Source organism: Hydra vulgaris, chromosome 01 (genome assembly GCF_038396675.1).
Source record: "Hydra vulgaris chromosome 01, alternate assembly HydraT2T_AEP".
NCBI lineage: Eukaryota > Metazoa > Cnidaria > Hydrozoa > Anthoathecata > Hydridae > Hydra > Hydra vulgaris.
The window spans coordinates 31,336,745-31,357,500 of NC_088920.1; the positions used below are offsets into that span (position 1 = coordinate 31,336,745).

Genomic DNA, 20,756 nt, shown 5'->3' on the forward strand with positions numbered 1-20,756 from the left:
CTTCTATTTACGAAAAAGAAGTTCTAGTTAACATTTATAAGTATTACCCCTGGCAATACTGCGATATTACTAATTAAGAGTGATTCTTAACAGTGAATATTTATATTTTAAAAATAATAATTTAATTTACATATACATAAATTTAATATTTATTTAATTTATTTAGTCATTTATTTATTTATTATTGCTTTAATTACTACGAGTTGAGCACTCACTGACACGCACCCACAGACACACACTCATATACATATATATGTATGTATTCTATTCTTTTAGTAATACACATAGTATATAGTTAACAGTTTTCTTTTAAAACAGTTGCATTTTTTTCATGAATCTATTGTTAAATGAACAAATTACCAAGTCGGCTAGTCGAATAATTTTACTTCAGTAAATTTAATCATTTTTTGGTCGGTTTAAAAATCTTTTCGGTCGGTAATAAAATGTTGTTAGCTAAAATAAGTAATTTCGAAAGCCACGATTCATAGCATAATAATGTTCAATTTCTTCTAAAGTAAGGTTTTTCGTTTCTGGTAAGTAATAGTAAACAAAAAATATACTTAGAAAAAATACAATAGCTGTAATGCAAAGAAAATTTACATAACTGTCAAAATTAGCCAGTGTAAACATCGTTTCCAAGGGAAAAATTACCAACCAAAATAACGATCTAAGAATACCGCCAAGCAGACCACGAGCACGAGGTGGAAAAATCTCTGAAACTATAATCCATGGCAATGGACCCCATGTAAAAGTAAATACTATATCAGATATAAAGAAGTAGGCTACCCATGCTCTTTCGTCAACTTTACGCTGGGACAAATAATAAATGTAAAAACAAATGCTCCATATAAACAAAATTGTACTTCCAAATAGAAGTAAACGTCTGCGTGAGATCTTGTGAACTATATAGCATCCCAATAATGAAAATAGCAAATGCAAAACAATGCAAGCTTTAATATTAATATTTCTGTTTTTAAAATTTAGATAAAACAAAAAAAAAATATATTCAATAATAGTTAAATGATTAATGAATAACAATGTACTTCCTATTAAAAGCGGTCGAAACAATCCAGGTGAACGAAAATCGTTAATTGATGCTGTATGCTGGTGAGCTAAAATAAACAAACTAAGGTATTATTAGTTATTATTAAAGGTATTATTTTATATATAGAAAACAAAAGGTATTATTATATATATAAAATACTATATAAAGGTATTATTAGATGTAAGCGTCCGTATATATGCATGTTTATATATATATATATATATATATATATATATATATATTATTATTATTATTATTATTATTATTATTATTATTATTATTATTATTATTGTTATTATTATTATTATTATTGTTATTGTTACTATTATTGTTGTTATTATTATTATTATTATTGTTATTATTATTATTCATGAATAAGAAAATCCATTAAACGAATTAATAACACATTAATTTTTATTTTGGCCAGCACTTAAATTGCAAAATAACTCTACAGATCAAATGTCTTTGTCTAAATGTTTCATAAAACATCATATAAATTTGAAGTTACATCATCAGCTCTTTTTTTAGTAATAGTTTATTCATAACAATAAAATAAACAATAATTTTTTAGGACTGACATTTATTTTTTATTCATAACAATAATAAAAAGTAAGTGTCAGTGCTAGAATATCCAAAAGAATTGATAAAATTTGTGTTAAATTCATTTCGCTAACATTCATACAACAATTCAACAATTCCGTTCATAGTTTTAAACAGGTCAAACGTCTTAGTAATATTTAACTCTTCATGAAAATAGAGTTGCCTAGTTTTTTTTGGAAAAATAGTGAGGCTTTCGACCCCTGAAGGTGACCTATGAAGAATCGTGATCACATATTTTCATTTAGAGTTCGAAACATCAAGAGAACAGTTTTAAAGCATTTCGACCTGTTACAGTTACATTCAAGCCCTGTTTTATGTGATGCTACTCTATGTTTTTTTTATACTTTTGCGCAGTCTTTCTTTGCTTTTTCTTTTTTGGATTTCTTTTTCATATGCTGTAATGGTTCAAATGCTGCATTTTTAGTAATAAATTTACATTAATTGAATCATCTGCGAGTATCGTGAAAAACAAGGACCTTAAGTATTCAATGTAAGTCTTGATAATACAGAGTAACTTTGGCTTACGTTTATTAGTAAGTGCCAAATGTTATTTACATTTTTCAAAACTTACTTTAGCATATTTAAAAAGAGAGACCTAATTCCATTAAACTTTAAATATGCATACAATCAATAATTTGATTTATTTTCGAATACAAGATGGTTATATATATTTATATATATATATATATATATATGTATATATATTTATATATATATATATATATATATATATATATATATATATATATATATATATATATATATATATACAACGTAATTTGTTAACCAAAACGTGTTGTAATGATGACAAACGGATGTACTAATTTTTATTTGCAAGGTTTTAATTTGATACAAATAGAGCAGAAATTTAAAAATCGCAGAAATGTATTCCTAATTGATGTAAAAGAAAATTTGCAATTTTTTTATCAGGACTTAAGTACTTCTGACAATAATATAGAGGTTTCAACTATTAAAATCATAACCAAAAGTCACCATAAACATTTTATTTACCAGTTGCTATTAGCCACCTTAGGTGTAATTGAAAATTTAGGTACATTTTTATTTTACGGTACAATAAAAAAAATGCAATCAAGAAAAAAAAGCTACATATAAGGAGACATAAATCTCGATTGTTTTGATTAAGTCAATAATAAAATGAAAATGTTTTATAATGCATTTTTTGAATTCAGCTCTATTCTAAAGCGACAACTCTTATAAAAAATATAATAACCAATGATTTAGTTGATGAAACTGTTAATACTAATACTAATTAATACTATAATAAATACTAGTAACAAAATATTGCTACAAACAAACCAATTTTACGTTAAACTCATTTTTAAGAAGCAGTTTTAACATCGTTTTAGAAACAATTACCTCTACTAAACTGGGAATATTTAAACCATCTAAATGACATTAATTTAGTCTACAACACTTTTTTTTTTAATTTTCTGTAAATTACATGAATCAAATTTGCCAAAAATTAAAATTTAACCTAAACCAAAAAACAATAAATTGCCATGAATTACCAAGGAACTACAAAATTTGTCAAAAATTAAACAAAAACTATATATTAATATATAAAATCAAAATCGATTGAAAGTAAAACTATATAAAAAAGTTACACTAAAACCATTGAGCAAGAAAAGTATATAGCGTTTATATAAATGCTATATTAATGTACTAGAAATACAGACTAAATTCAAAACGCACTCAGGAAGTCTTTCGAGATATTACAGGCAGTAAAAAAACAAAAATGTCATCCAATCAATCAAATTACCCAAAATCAAATTAAACAAAGAGTAAACAAAAATAAACAAAGAGTACTTGTTTAATCAAGAAAAGCTAGCTGCTGAGCTAAATAAATATTTATCTCTGTTGGGCAAAAGCTAACCAAAATTATTTATCCAACTAATAACTTAAAAAAAGTTTTTCTTTTCCCCTAACATCGCATCTTAACTTTGATGAATTTGAATGTAACTTTAAAACGCTCAAACCTAACAAAGCCGATACCAAAGTAAACATAGTTATTAATTCTTATGGTGTCTGAAAAAAAAATGTTTTTAGAATATTTTTTATGTTCCATAAGACTAGAACTTTTTTCTAATCAACTAAAAAAAAATAAAAGGTTATACCAACTTTAAAGGAGGATATTTACAAATGTAGGCAGTTACCGTCCTAAATCTATTTATTACGGTTTTTCGAAATATTATTAAAGAGTTTTTTATAGTAGAACTTACAATCACTTAACAAATAATTTTCTCATATATAAAAATCAATATGGTTTCAAACAAAATAGTTTGAGGGTACATGCAGTTATCCAGTTTTCAAGAAGTATAACTAAATCGTTTGAAAATTCTCAATATACTTTAAGAGTTTTCACAGATTAAGCAAAAGAATTTGATACCATAGAACATGAAATTCTGATAAACAAGTTTAAACTTTTTGGATTAACTGGTGGTGTTTGAAACTGATTACAAATTATTAAAATAATCCCATGCAATTTGTCTACCTTGATTTAAGTTGGCAAATAAATTTGCTTGATATAACATGTGGAGTACCCGAGGGATTGATATTGAGATCCTTTACTATTTGTTATTTAAATCAATGATTTTTAAAGAGCCATAAGTTTCATAATTATTATCTTTGCAGATAAAACTCTTCAGTTTTTATTTCTCAATAAGATAAATTTTCTTTTTGAAAACACGAAAAATGAACTAATTAAAATCTCTGATTCTAGACAAATAAACTCAAAACAAATAAATCTCTAAATATTGATAAAATGAAATGTGTTCTTTTCCACCTTTATTTTAATAAGCATTTACTGCTAAATGACATGCCTTCTATTTTTATTACTGATATTTTAACGAAAAAGTAAACCAAATTTTAGGCGTCTAAGGTGTGTAAGTGACAAGTATTGTTTTTTAAAATAACCTTTTTACCCAAAACAAAGGCTAAAATTGATAAAAGCTGCATTATGAGAGTCAAAGAAGAACTTTTACAAAATGCCAAACGGGAGGTATTTATCATATGACGATAAAAATAATTCAAAAAAAAAAAAAAAAATGATAGACTAGATCTAGTCAATAGTGCATTTTTTAAAGTGTTTTGCGATAGTTATAGAATCACTGAAAAAAATATAAGTTTTCAGAAAAATTTCAAAAGACATTCGTAACATACTGAAAAGAAGATAAAAATATCCAAAGAAAAATGGTACTAGTGTGAAGCTTACCATTTTTCACCTTAGTTTAATGAAAACTTTAAATACTATTTTTATTAACAAGAAACTGTTTTGACGCTTCTAACATAAGTGATTGTCATAACAAGACCTCAATGTATTCTTTATGTATCCGCATTCTTTTTTTGTACTTAATTTATATATTTCTTATTATTTCGTTAACATATTCTTTAAATGTACACTTTTATTATTTTTCTTTTTATTATATAGTATATATTATAGTATAAAAGTTGTAATGTAATAACAAACAGAAAAAAAATACAAAAAAAAAAAAAGAAACTTAAATACAGAAACAATATTATAATAAAAAAAAATACTTAAATCCATAAATCCATTCCAGTTTTTCTTTTAATATCTCAATGCAACAAAAAGCATATTGGTGAAAAAAAATGCAGATCAAAACATAAACCCAATAACAAAAACACTCTGTAAAACAAACAGCAAAACATTCTGCATTAGCCACACACAAAAAACATTGCAAGTTACAAGTTGACTGGTATATTTGCAAAAACTCTAAATTCTTACTAGTTTGAAATCTAAAAATTAATACTTATTTCCAGTATTTAATTCTAAAGCTCTAAATATTGTGACTAGCTGAAAACTGATGGTTCTAAACAAGAGACAATGTGGCTCAATAAAATTTTTGAAACGAATTTTTGCGCCAGTCAAGTCAGAGAAAGATGAAACCATCTTTTTGAGGTAAAATAGAAACTTTACTGATTAAAAATAAGTAACAAAAACAAAGAACTTTTAAGCTGAAAATGTGTTCCTTCAACAGTAATGATGACAAGCGCCTTTTTATTGTTGCATGAATCAGTGAAAATATGCGATGTCTGAACTTCAACATTCTCAATTTATTTAACCTCGTAGTTCATCTCAAAAGTTCTCAATTAAACTTTTCTATTTTTATGGTCCATATAATATTCCAGATAAAAAGTCTTACGTAATCTTCAGTTCTTTCTAAATTGTTTTATTAGTGCTTGATTGAATCTTGTTCTTGTGTCGGCTGCAATATTGCATCTGTGGTTTCAATTTTTGAAAATTCTGGAGAACATTTTGATACCGCAAAATCTCGTCCGATCAGTATTTGCTCTAATATTACCATAATATTTGAGCCTTTAATCAACAAATTTTTAACATGCCGTTATGAGTTAATTAACGAAAGATTTTATTGTGCATTAGATGGAAGCGCTAAGCCATGAGCTAATTCTCTTGAAATAGCTAAAGCTTCCGAAATTATTCGGCATGTTATTGTCTCAATTATCTTGCTTTTTATAATATACCTAGAAAAATAACTTAGATTAATAAACTATACTTTCTACCGCTTTAATAAAGTAATTCTCAAAAACCTAAACTCTTCTTTATTACCAGTAACTGGATTTCTTAAGATTCTATTATTGGTTCTATTTTGTTTCTAATCCACATTGATAATCTTCCTACGAACCTTACATCTAAAGTGGTTCTATTAGTTTGCAACTCAATTTCAAATTTTTTCAATATTTCTAAACTTGAATATGATCTCATTTCTGTAACAATTTGGGTCTAGCGGTGACTTGTATATTTTAACTCCAATAAAACTCAGTTGTTCACTTATATTATTTACAATCAAAAATCAATCCCAAAAATTTTAGATAACAAGTTAAAAAATGGACCCACATATTTAAGATTGTTTTTTTATTTTTGAAAATATTATTTTAATAATAAAACTTAAACCTAAAAATACTTCTACGTTTTTATGGTTTCAATTCCTTTAAATGACTTTATGTTACATTGAGTTATTTAAAAGAATACTTTTAAACTTTACACTTTACAAAACGTTTTATTTCAGATATCAAGCAAACACACCTCAAACAGCTAGTTAAAACGTCTGAAAAACGTTATAAAGACGTAATCATATTTAGTGTAGAAGACGTCTTTTCTAAGCATTTAAAACCTCTTTTTAAAACATAATTTCAGAGTTTCGTTTAGCTCTATATAAAGATATCTTTATAGGAGTTAATTATACGTCTAAAAAAACGTTTAAAAAACATAGTTTTATCTGATGGGAAGAAAATTTTTAAATTATTTATGCAATTTAAATCAATTTATAACCTATATTTATTTCGATTTGATTGCATTCATCTTCAGCATCAGATTCGATACCAAGTAACCAAAACAGACTTTTAAATGCTTTTTCTCGTTGATTATTGGCCAATAGCCATCTCGGCGAATCTGGCATGAAAACTATTAAAAAGCTGAACAGAATCAGAGCTAATCCAATTAAAGCAGAAAAGCAAGTATTTATGTTCCCGTTATTTGCATCTGCAGTCAAGTAAGACACAAATATTCCTAGAACAATTGCATAATGAGTTATAGCACCCATTGTCCCGCGTAAACGTGGTGATGACACTTCAGCAATATAAACCTAAATTATATAGAACGATAATATAATATATATATATATATATATATATATATATATATATATATATATATATATATATATATATATATATATATTTATATATATATATAAATATATATATATATATAAATATATATATATATATATATATATATATATATATATATATGTATATATATATATATATATATATATATATATATATATATATATATATATATATATATATATATACATATATGCATATAATCAAACGTTTCTAGAGATAAAAGTTTTCTGTTTCTAGAAATAAAAGCTTACAGGACAAAACAAAGCGTGTAAAGTTAGATTGTATTATCTGAAAGATCATTAACAGGACTTAAATGTCTGAGGCAAAATAATAAATCCGAAATTATTTTCCAAAATGCTTAGTTCTTGAACTTTTATTATTTCTGATTTCTATTAGAAACTTTCTTATATTAGTATCCACTAGATTATTGGTATTTGGCAACATTATAAAGTTGTTTAAACCTGTGTCTGAAAACTTATTTTGTCAAAGTTTTCAGTATGACATTTATGAAAAACAATAGTTTGAAGCTCTACATTTAGTTGTAAAAAAAGATTTTAAAAAAGCTACGGATATATTTTGAACTTAAATTTCATTCGAAATTGCGTTAATAAAGTTAATGAAGCAAATATATTTCTTGAATTGTTTATAATATAACAATTCAAGACATATATATTTAATGTTTTAATGTTTTATTATAACATTTATTTTAACTTCTATTATAACTTTTTATAACGTTATTGTAAAGTTATTACGTTTATAATTATTATAACGTTCTCAATGTTTAAATCTTCTAAATATTAACAATATTTCTTATTTGTAATCATCTAGAATATGATATAATCCTTATCATTTATATTAGGAAAAAACAATTATTAAGAGTTATTATAAACGCAAAAAAACAAATTATTGAAAATTATAGCAAAGGCAGTTGTATCCAAAGTGTATACCAGAGTCCGTGTTTATGCATTTAGAGTTTAATAGTATCTAAAGAAGAAGAAGTAAAATCTTTTAACAAAATTTAAAAAGAAGTAAATATGACTTTTAATTATTTTTGGTTTTAACGACTAATATATGCAAAGTATAAAACTTACAGGTACTGCAAGAGAAGTCATGCCAAATCCAATACCACAAGAGACACAACCAAAGTAAGTAAACAAATTTGCAAAGTTTGCCGAGTTCTGTATTTTTGGACTGCCAAAAATTAGCACGACATATCCAAAAAGGTAGATGGTTGAGATCATAAGTATAGTTGATTTTCTTCCGATCTTATCAATACAAATCCCTGAAAATAAACTTCCAATCGATGCAGCAATCCCAAATAAAATCTAAATTATGAAGTAAAACATTTGAAAATTATCAAAACACAAAAAAAAAGGATTAACATTAATTTTCAAATAATCTTAAAGATAAATTTTAAAAAACCCTCAACTTGTTTTTTAAGTTTTATACATAAAAAAACATGAGTAATGCATTTTCGTTGTAAAACCAGTATATAAAAGCTTCTTTATATATTATGTAAGATAATAAAAGTTTTAATTTTTAAATGAGTTTATATATATATATATATATATATATATATATATATATATATATATATGCATATATATATATATATATATATATATATCTATATATATTTATATATTGTTTCACCTACCTATTTATTTATATATATACATATATATATATATATATATATATATATATATATATATATATATATATATATATATATATATATATATATATATATATATATATATATATATATATATATACAGTTGTGGCCAAAAGTCTGTTGTACTTGTGTTTTTTCCTCAAACTCAAAGTTTAAATGGACACAGTGTCTCTAACACATCTCACAGTTAATCAAAACATTGTTTAAAACTATACAACAGTAATATAGTTCAGTTTTACATATCACTAATATCTGCTACACTGTCCTTTATTCTTAATTACTTCAGCAATTCATGCAGGCATAGAATTTACGAGATTTTTACAAATATCAATGGTTATGTCTGTGCACCACACAAGTGTAATAATGGCACGAAGATCATTTAAAATTGATGGTTTTTCTTCATCAATTTTTATTTTTATTATATGCCACAAGTTTTCGATGGGGTTAAGGTCTGGGCTCTGCCCCGGCCAGGGACCTAGTACCTTAACCCCATGATCCCGAAGCCAGTTTTTCACTAAAGCTACTTGATGACAGGGAGCACCGTCTTGCATAAAGAGTTTGCAATTGTGAGTCTGCATAAATGTCAAAAGCTTTTCATCCAGTATTGTAATATATTTCTTTGCATTCATAGTGATATTTTGAGGAAGAAAGTAAAGGGAGCCTCGGCCGGACGCTGAGAAGCTGCCCCATACCATCAAGTATGCTGAATGTTTAACAATTCGTATGCAAAACCTTGAATCAAATCTTTTATTGGCATGACGGCGAACATATCTTGGTGCTGCAGAAAACAATTTTATGTTACTTTCATTACTAAACATTATTTCATTCCAAATTTCACTAGTGTAATGTTTGAATTTCCTGCAAAAAAGTAATCTATTATGAACGTTCTTCTTCGATAAAAGCGATTTTCGTGCAGGTCGGTATGCTTTTAGATTAAAATTATCGCTTAAACGTCGTCAAATGGTTCTTGCACTAACTCTGTGTGGCAGTTGACGTGCTACGCCAGAGGATGATTTGATTTCACATCACCTGTCTCTCGCCAACATTTCATTGTCAATGAAATAGCTTGCTGGGAAACAATAAAATGCTGTGCCACAGCTGCTTGTGTTTAACCCGAGTCAATTAATGCCACAATCTGATCACGTTTTTTAGTTGAAAGTTCCTTTTTTGGTATAAAACTATTGATGTAAAGTAAACAAAGAACACAACATAAACAAAGAAGAAATGAAATTATTTCATTTTTTAAAATAAGAGATTATCTCAGTTAGTTCAATCAATAAAATCAACAGCTTTTTGGTTCGATTCTAGGCTTTCAACAAACTTAAAACAGCAAAATGACTCAAAATGCAATTATATTTAAGCATACAACAGACTTTTGGCCACAACTCTATATATATATATATATATATATATATATATATATATATATATATATATATATATATATATATATATATATATATATATATATATATATGTACATATATATATATATATGTACATATGTATATATCGTTGGTATACAGGAGAAATCAACTATTCAGTATGGTTTTTGGCAGTATGGAGTTAATCAAACCACTATTTAGTATTTTAATTTCTTCATTGTTTGATATACTAAACAAATTTAATAAATCAATTATTCATGAGTTTTTAAGATTTTTTGTTTCAGCTATTACACAAAAATTTATTATTTTAACTATTACGCAATAACTTATTTATTCATTGTATTAGAATGATGTTTTTGGACTTTTGGAGTTGGTTTGCCTTGTATACCAACAATATTGTTAATGTTTGATTTAGTTTTAAAAACACTAAACTCTTGATCATAGCAGAGTGCTCAATATTTAGGAAATGTACATTTTCAAAAACCAAGCGCCTTAAACTTAAAATTTAGAAAGAAAAAACTTTTATGGAGTTTAAAGTTTCACATTGGCTATCATCAGCCATGAAGTACAAAATCAAAACTTAAAAAAACCGATTCATAAAGTCTAACTAACTTAAAATCCAACATTTTTTATGTATTATAACTTTATGTATTAAATAATTTGCTTTTCTGATTAAGCAATACATATAGCTTGCATATTTATTGTCATACATTATTGACTTGACGAAAAAATTTCTGCTTAGATTTAGGTTTTCCATGGCATGTTTAAGAGCTGACAATATTTATTCTTCACTCTGCAAACGCAAAAATAACAATTTAAAACACAAACCATAATACTTTTTTTAAATTTTTTTAGTTGCCTGAAGATTTCTCTATGGTCTTATTACAGAGCACCTCATTTCTAACCGATCTCAAGAGATCGGTTCAAATGATAATGCATACGGCATCAGGGTCCAAAGCATCATAAGAATAATCGAGTTATTTGATTTTAAAAAAATGGCTTTACTTTATTCACTGTTTAATTAATGGTGTATTACGCAATCTAAATTAATCTAAACGTTATTAAATTTATAAACATTTTTTTGATTTGAATTCTTTAAGAAACCATGTCATTATTTTCACTCAAAAAAAAGATTGACTTAACCTTGAGCCATCATATCTTTATATTATTACAATGCAAAAAAAAAATATGCTCACCAGGTAAACTATTACCTGGTGAACACTTTTACCTAAACCTGGTAAAATTGGGAATATATAGACACATTTGATGCCCAATAATAAAATATGTTTTGTAAATTTAAAAAAAATTACGAAATTACTCCTGTAAAAGAAAACAACAGTCAAAACCAAAAATATATTCTAGCAATGCTAGACTAACATCAAGTAAAAAGCTACAAGGTGTAAGTGAAACACTTGGTTGCATTGAGTCAACGACAGTTTTAATATACTGGTAAGCTACTATTGGAATTGAACTTCTATTCCAGATTTTAATTAGTTTTGAAACAACACAAGTGCTTTTATAAGAAAACGTATACTGCAGCAATTAAATGCTTTAGAAATTATTTATGGTTTCTTACAGAAAAAAAAGTTGTACTTGCTATATGCGATGAAACGCTTGACAAGAGAAAAGACAAACACAAAAGAAAAAATAGCCAAAAAACTATTTTTATACCCTAAACCTTCAAGATTATTTATGTCATTGGGAAAGCCACTTTTTCCAAACATCAACATAAAGAAAATTCAAAGGTTATGGTAATTGGCTGGACCTCAAAGTTGGATTTTTATTCAACAGTTAAAACTATCTGCAATAAAAACAGAATGGATGCAAGTTAGCTCAAGGTAAATATTTCTTTTGAATGATTTAATTTATTACATTTTTTTAACATTTAAAATATTTATTGGAATAATTTTTCAGAATATCGAGTCCTAAAAAAATTCATAGGAAAGTTAACTTGTCTGAGTAACTAAGTAAAGCTTATCCAAGACTTTACGCACATGTTCCAAGATGAGGAATTAAATCAACGTTTGATGCTTTCAATTTTTAAAATATTCAGTCAATACTAAAGACATGTTGTCAAAAACTCATTGAAATGTGTTATGTAATTATTGCATTCTTTATGTGGTTGTTGAATTGAAAAAAGATATCTAATTTCATAAATTTATGTTTAGTTAATTGATAAAAAATTTTATTTTTAAAACATGATTTAAAAATATAAATTAAAGAAGTAGTAATTTTTTTATAAATGTAGAAAAAAAAGCTTCTTAAATCCACATATGTTCATACCTACGCAAAACATAATAGGAAAAGTATTCCTAATTAAATATTTTTTTTGCTGCCGATAGCTAACTATTAAGTCTAATGTTACGTGAAAACCAGGTTTTTTGAGAAACCAAATCAATATTTAACTTCTTTTTACTTTTCTTATACTATTTTTATCATAAGGATAACTATTTTTTAATTTTCATTACATATTTAACGCATAAAATTTTTACAAAACAACACCAAAAGCTGTCATAACAGTCTCTAATTTGTTGAATTATTGTTTTAATTGATAACACAGATGTCTCTATTCGTTTAAACAAAAACCAGAACAAAAATTATTTAAAGGCGTTTAACTTGTCATAATAAAACTTTTTGGGGCAAAAATTTAATTTTTGAGCCGTTGAACGTGGTCTAAAACTTGAGCAAGTAAGTTAAATTTTGTTTTTTACTGATCACAGAATACGCCCAAAGCACATGGAAAACATTGCCTTTTAATCTTCAAAAATAAGGAGCGTTTATTCCAATGACATATATATATATATATATATATATATATATATATATATATATATATATATATATATATATATATATATATATATATATATATATATATATATATATATATATATATATATATATATATATATATATATATATATATATATATATATATATATATATATATATATATATATATATATATATATATATATATATATATATATATATATATATATATATATATATATATATATATATATATATATATATATATATATATATATATATATATATATATATATATATATATATGTATATATATACTCTTAGTCGGCGTTTACGGGAACATTTTTTTTTTATTTTTGTTATGTACTTCTTTTTACTTTTCCTACACTATTTTTATCATAAATATAACTATTTTTTAATTTTCATTATATTTTTATTTCTATTTATACAAATTTGAATTTACTTTTTTATTATAAAAATATGTTTTCTATATTTATTTTTGTTACTTTTATTTGCTTCTATTTACAAAAACAATTATTATATTAATATAACCATATTTAAACCTTTCTGTAACCCCAAGCTTTAAAACGTCCCCGATAATGCTAATGTCCCCGTAAGTGTTCGTTTTTTTGTAAAATCTGTCCCCGTAAGTGATACTATAAGTGTATATTTATATATGCATACATATGTATATATACATACATATATATATATATATATATATATATATATATATATATATATATATATATATATATATATATATATATATATATATATATATATATATATATATATATATATATATGTATGTATATATATATACACCTATATTATGACTAACGGGGACAGATTACAGAAAAACAAATCTTAACATCACATTATGGGGAGTTTTAGTGTACCCGTTATAATTTTGTTGCTGTAAGAATCGTTTTTTTGTAAACAAAATGTCACCGTAAGCAACTTTAATAGAGAACAAAAAGTACATACATTGACTATCAAATAGCCTGACTAGCAAGAGAGAGCTGTTTCATCAACTGGGGGATTGGTTTGGGTTAGCATCAAGATTAGGCTTAGGGTTAGAGTTACGACAAGGTTTAAATATTGTTATAATACTGTAATTAATCGTCTTTGTAAATAGATCAAAACTAAAATGAAATATAATATATAATAAACAAATAAAGACAATAAATATCACTATAAAAATTTTATTTTTATAATAAAATAATAAATTTAAATATGTATAAAAAAAAATAGATATAAAATAAAAATTAAAAATATTGTAATAATATAAAAAAAATAGTACAAAAAAGTTAAAAAATAAGCTACAAAACGGAAACAAAAAATTATGTCCCCGTAAGCGTCGACTAGGAGTAAATAAGAAAATATATAAATATAAATATATATATATATATATGTATATATATATATATATATATATATATATATACATATATATATATATATATATATATATATATATATATATATATATATATATATATATATATGTATGTATATATATATATTTATATATATATATATATGTATATATATATATATATATATATATATACACAGATGCATTTCTGAGAAAGATACAAATACAAATGCATATCTAAATTCCTATAGAAAAATGCAAATACAGATGCATATCTGAGGAAAGTTTCTTTCAAATCAATTTGGGCCGATCATTTGTCTATAGATGGCGTCAAACATACGAAAAGTGGTGGAAGTCATCAATAAACTGGACTTCACTAAGATCATTTGGGTATCGAGAAACAAGATATATAACTTGAGATATTTGACAGTTTTTTATGTCCGAATTGATGTCAGGCGTTGACCAGATGAAGAAAATTAATCTGCTTTGCTGTTTTTATTATTTTGCAATAATATTGTCCGCGCATCAACATACATCATCGAATATTATTGGAGATATCCACAAAATGCAAGTATTTATAACAAAAATATGTTTTTTACTAATATGACCAATGAATTAAAAAAAGTTTCTGTTTGGTTTAAGCAAAATATATTGTCACTAAATATAGAAAAAACTAAATGGTCACTTTTTTATCCACCTTCAAATATGCAGGAACTGTCTCATATCATGTCAGACCTTTTAGTTGATAATATAATAATAAAAAGAGAAAAAGTTACTTAGATTCTCGGAGTATATATTGATGAAAATCTATCTTAGAGAAATCATATTGATAATACCTCCAATAAAATTGCTAAATGCATTGAAATTCTCTATAAAGCAAGAAATGCATTGGGTAAGCACCAGTTAACACAATTATATTATTCATTTATACATTGTCATACAAACTACGCGAATGTTATATGAGGAAACACTCATAGAGCAAAAGCTAAAACCTCTTTACCTTCATCAGAAACATGTCTCTCGCGCAATAAGTTTTAAAAATCGGTTTTTTCAAACTAAACAACTTTATGAAGAAATGAATATTTCAAATGTATCGCAACTAAATGTTAGTAATATATTATGCCTTGTGTGTTAACGTAGAGAAAATTTGTTGCCAAATGTATAACGAATTCTTAATTGTATGAATCCTAAAAACAAATATATTCTTCGAATTAAGAACAATTTTATTGCCCCTTTTTTGTCGTAAAGCAAAGACCAGTTTTTTATTTCTCATCGAGGTCAATATCTCTGGAACAAAATAGTCTTACTAAATTCTGATTTTTCTACTGAAGTGACTTTTGCTTCATTAAACAAAAACTTAAAATAATTATGTTTTTATTTGAAAACACCTTGATTTATTTTTAATTGTTATTTTTTTGTTTATTTGTTTGTTGTTGTTCGATTTTGTATATTTTTTGGTTTAACATATTATCTTGCCTTTTTAACATTTTATCTTGGTTTTTAAATGTTTTTGCATAAAGGTGTACTTTTATTTCACTACAGAAATTTTATTTTTATTTGAAATTAACCATATTTATAGAGGGTTTCATGACAAGATCCTCATGATCTTCGAGAAGTCCTGTTGTTATTAAGGTAAAAATTGTAAAATAAATTTAGTTATTGTAAAATTTTTAGACGGTAAAATACTAAAATTTATAAAAAATAAAAATAAAAAAACACTAAAAAGTGAAAAATATCTCAACAAAAAATAATAGCAACAATTATCAAAAGTGTCAATAAACTACAAATGTTTTATTAAATTTTATGCAGCACAATGGCAGCAAACAATATTTTGATGTTATAATGGCATCTTTATAATTAAAAAATAAATTTTTCAGAACCTTAACTCTGAAAACAATAGCTTCACAATCAATGAAAAGTAATTTAGCATTTTATATCAAACACTTTATTAAAAACATAACGAAGTCGTTATAAAAACTCTGAAATGTAAGTTTTGTCAATTTACTCAACTAAGATTATTTTAACAACGCATTAAAAAGTTACCTTAAAAAACCAGTTTACTAAAAAGACTTTTTTATAATACGTTTCACTAAGGTCACACGGTAATAAGTATATCTTATAAAATAGAAAAAAGCTTACCTGACTTGGGTATAGAAAAAATAAGCCAAAAGAGACGGATAATAATGATGCAATGGAAACAGTTAACAATGTTGTTGCTGTTCTTTCTTTCTGATGAGATAGGAGACTGTCACTTTCCAGCTGTTCAGCCATATTCAAGTATTGATTACAATTTGCTATATAAGATTTCATAAAAAAATAAATTCGTGATGAAGCTACATGTAATATAAAAGAAATTATTTTTAATTTGTTCAAGATTGATAGTTTTAAAAAACTTATTACCAGCTGTTATTTCTTAAAAGCTTTTTCTTTTGTTTTGCTCTCGGTTAGAGTTTCCTATTTTTTAACATAACTTATATAGAAATAATATATTTATAGATATAAAAAATACCAGAAAAAAAATTTTGTTTGTAGCATTTATAGTATTTTTTAAATTTCTTTTTTTGAAATAGTTTAAAATTGTTTACGTATAAACATTTTTAAATTAGTTCAACGAACAGCCTAAATTTTTGTCTAAATGTTAAAATTTAAACTTAAAGTAAATAATAAACACCAATAAATCTATTTTTATGTCTTGTTTTTGGTTATTTCAGGAGTTCGATCCTTTTAGGTTTTATTCGATCCTTTTAGGTTTTAGATTATTTATAATATACCTTTTATTCAATAAAAGTTTTATATATACTTAAGTAAAAAATAAAGTCATGTGTTTGTTATTAATAGTCTTATGATAATGATGATTGCTTACTTAAATTACGCGGCCTCTGATTTGTTGCCATTTCCCTAAAAAATAAGGGGGCCAGATTTTTTACGGCTCATGTATAAAATCTTGATTTCTTGTTATGATTAAAAGTCCTGTTTGCACTATTATTGTTTTATTTGTATTATTTGAGTTTCTATAAATTTTGAATTTTATGGTTTATAGAAATTCTATTGAATTTTTATAAAATGTCTATTAGTTTTTATAGAAACTTTTTTCTATAAAAAAGAGTAAAAAAAAAAATTTTAAGAGGAATTTTAAAACATAGATTCTATAGAAATTTGAAGGAGTTCTATGAAATTTCTATAGGCCATATGATTCATAAGTTTATAGAAATTTTATAAAACTTTTTTTCTGGGTCAGTTCAAGGTTGATAACTTGTTTATTGTTTAAGGTTAAAAACTTGTTTATTACTTCCAAGACTGGTATTCTGGTTTCCAAGTGACTAATCAACTTCTTCTCTTGATTTTTCTAGTTCCTGTTTAGTAATTATTTTTTTAGTACACTTTAATAAATACATTTCCTGCAATGTAATTAGCAGTAACTTATTCTCTTATGCAAAAAGAGTAAAAGCTACATTTTCTTGCATCCAACAATTTGTTTCGTAGATTTTTTATAAAACAGAGTATATCAAATTATAAGTATGATTTAAATAATAGTTTTGCAAATTTGATGATAAATAAATAGCTTTCCATCTCCAGTATATGCTTTATCAAATTCTGAAAATGCACTAACATTAAAAGAATGGTTATTGGTAACAACTGCTCTTAATAAAAAATTCACATTGGTGCATTAATGATACGCTAGTTGTAATACACTCATTTGATTTCTTTTTTTTTTTCAAAATTTCAACTTTTATGCAAACATTTTAATGAGGATTTCAAAATGAAAGAATTAATTTCTGAAGCCCTAAAATCGTAAAAACAAAAATAACTTCTTTATAAAAGATTACTTTCTCAGTCTTTGCAAAATTATTTACCATTTTGATATTACGTTGTTTTTTGCAAATACCCACAAAACCAGGCAAATACCAAAATCCCCAAAATTGCAGACAGTCGCTCAATACAAATATTTTTTACGATAATTTTTCTAACATACTGCAATTTGTTAATTTATAATTTTCACCAATGCAAAACCATTTAGACAAAAAAATAAATTTTCATTGTCTTAGCCTTTATAAGCCAATGAAAAATTAAGAATTTTATTAACAGCTATTGGCTTAAAAACAGTTGGTGTGCAACAGTTGGTATTCATGGTGTTTCTTGGCCTACTCTAATTAATTTGCTGCATTTTATTTGCAGCATGTTTGAAACATATAGCCTGATAAACTATTTACATTCCAAAACATAGTCGTGCAGTGTAAATACTCCTAAGAAAAATTTACACTTTTTTCCTTATAACTGCAGTTATAATAACTTTAAAATTACAAACCTTTAAAACTATTTCCAATGGACAGTTGTTGGTAGTTTTAGCAACATCTAAGGTTATTTTTAGCAGCATGTTTTTATACGCTAATATAGCTATCTAAAAGCCTATTTCAGTTTTCTGTGTTACAATAAACTAAAGCGGGCAATCAATAAGAAAAAATCCAGGAAAACATAAAGTAATTACTTAAAGAAAATCTAACTAATATTTAGCCGTTTTGATAAAATAAGAGTGAAACATATATAGAGCAAACACCATTCTTAACCATAACAAGTACTCAAGTTTTTATACAAAAGCAGTAAAAAAACTGGCCTCTTAATTTTTAAGGAAAAACGCAACAAATCAGGCTGTTTAGTTTATGTAGACCACGAAATGATAAATCAAGATGAGATATGATTTTAAGAGTTTGTAATAATAAATTGTGATACCATGAACTTATTAGAGTATAAAATCACATTCGGAATTCAAGATGAAATCAGTTTTGATATTATAAGTTGTTTATGTTATGATAGTAAAATTCAACTCAACTTTAAATATTTATGTAATTTTATTTTGATATTATACTGACCTCAAAAACGTATTATGATATTACAGGTAACGTAATTTAAGATCAATATTATTGATATAAATATATTGTTAACTGCGGACTGAGTTGTTATTATTATTGGCTTAAAATAAAACAGTTACTTCAAAAATGACTTTTTTCATGTATTGAACGACTTGAAATAACTACGAAACCTTATAACTTAAACTATAAAAACCTGAATTTATATTTATAAATAATAAAAAAGAAGAACAGATAGGAAAGTTCTTAATATTACAGTGTTTATTTATACGCACTTGAACTAGATATCCAACATAGTTAATCATTTGCCAACATATTTATGTGTACCCAAGTAAAATGTTTATTATAGGTATTTTTTTTTTTAATTTTTCTTGAACTCTTCATTTTTATGCTATCAAAGCTGACATTAAACTAAGAATAATAAAAAGATTATAAATATGAGTTTATTGATAGTATAAAAAGGTTTACAAAATATTTGTAACAATGTAGAGCGATTTCTTGCCTTGCAGAAGACCATTGGTTTTCTGTAACTGTTTTATTATTGGCTCAAGATAAAAAATTCTTAACCCTCTTCATTTCTCTCTAATCTTATTTAACTAGTCTAATAACTGTTTAAATTATTTGCATATTTAAAGTTAATTTTTATGCAAAGGTTTTATACGTTACTTTTATATACAAAGAATACGTTGTAAAATAGCTATAACAGCCTAATTGAGAGTCTTTTATAACAAACTAAGTTCTTGATTAGCAAAAACACAAGCTCTGCGTGTGAATGAGTTTAAAACTGTACACTCAACTAAGGCCGGCGCAAAAGAGGGGTGTGGGGTGTAATCTTCTCCCTTTTCATTTCCCTCTAATCTTGTTTAACTAGTCTTATAAATACTATTTCATTTATTCAGTTAAATATACCATTAGTTGGGCAATTGGGACCTATTTTAGATGCAAGCGACAAATTAAGAGTTTTATAATTTATCTTTAGTCGACAAACTCGAAAACTTTGTGGGTATAATTTTTTTTTCTTCAGTTAGGAAAACCCGTATAGCATGCCTTTTCTTCTTCCCCGACTTGACACAGTCGTTCCGGCCCTGCACTCAGCCGTCTAAGTTATCACCCAACTTCTTAAAATTTAACACTTTGAGTATCTCAATTACTCAACAAAGTTAGCAGAAGTATATGTAAAATGCAGAGCATTTAAAATAAAATGAAAGTATAATTTATTTTTACTAATGCTACATATAATAGAAAGAGAAGAAGCAAAAAATTGAAGTCATCAAGAAAAGTGCTTACCTATTTTATGTTAAAAAAATACTGGTCTTTAGAATTGTAAGTTTAAATTTTA

At 25.2% G+C, this 20,756-nt stretch overlaps 1 protein-coding gene across 3 annotated transcripts in view; it reads right to left on the reverse strand.

The window, feature by feature from the left end:
* Positions 1 to 83: 83 nt before the first annotated feature.
* The window catches only part of LOC136075282 (uncharacterized), a 27,146-nt gene continuing 6,473 nt past the window's right edge, over positions 84 to 20,756 (reverse strand). For 2 of the 3 annotated variants that reach the window (XM_065787906.1, XM_065787907.1), the window contains exons 2-5: positions 16,692 to 16,846; positions 8,428 to 8,661; positions 6,975 to 7,287; positions 84 to 1,112 (exon numbers count right to left, since the gene is read on the reverse strand). In XM_065787906.1, coding sequence (XP_065643978.1) covers positions 454 to 1,112; positions 6,975 to 7,287; positions 8,428 to 8,661; positions 16,692 to 16,823 — 1,338 coding nt within the window. In that variant the 5' untranslated portion in view covers positions 16,824 to 16,846 and the 3' untranslated portion in view covers positions 84 to 453. The remainder of the gene's footprint in view (positions 1,113 to 6,974; positions 7,288 to 8,427; positions 8,662 to 16,691; positions 16,847 to 20,756) is intronic. The other variant, XM_065787908.1, reaches the window with a different exon arrangement.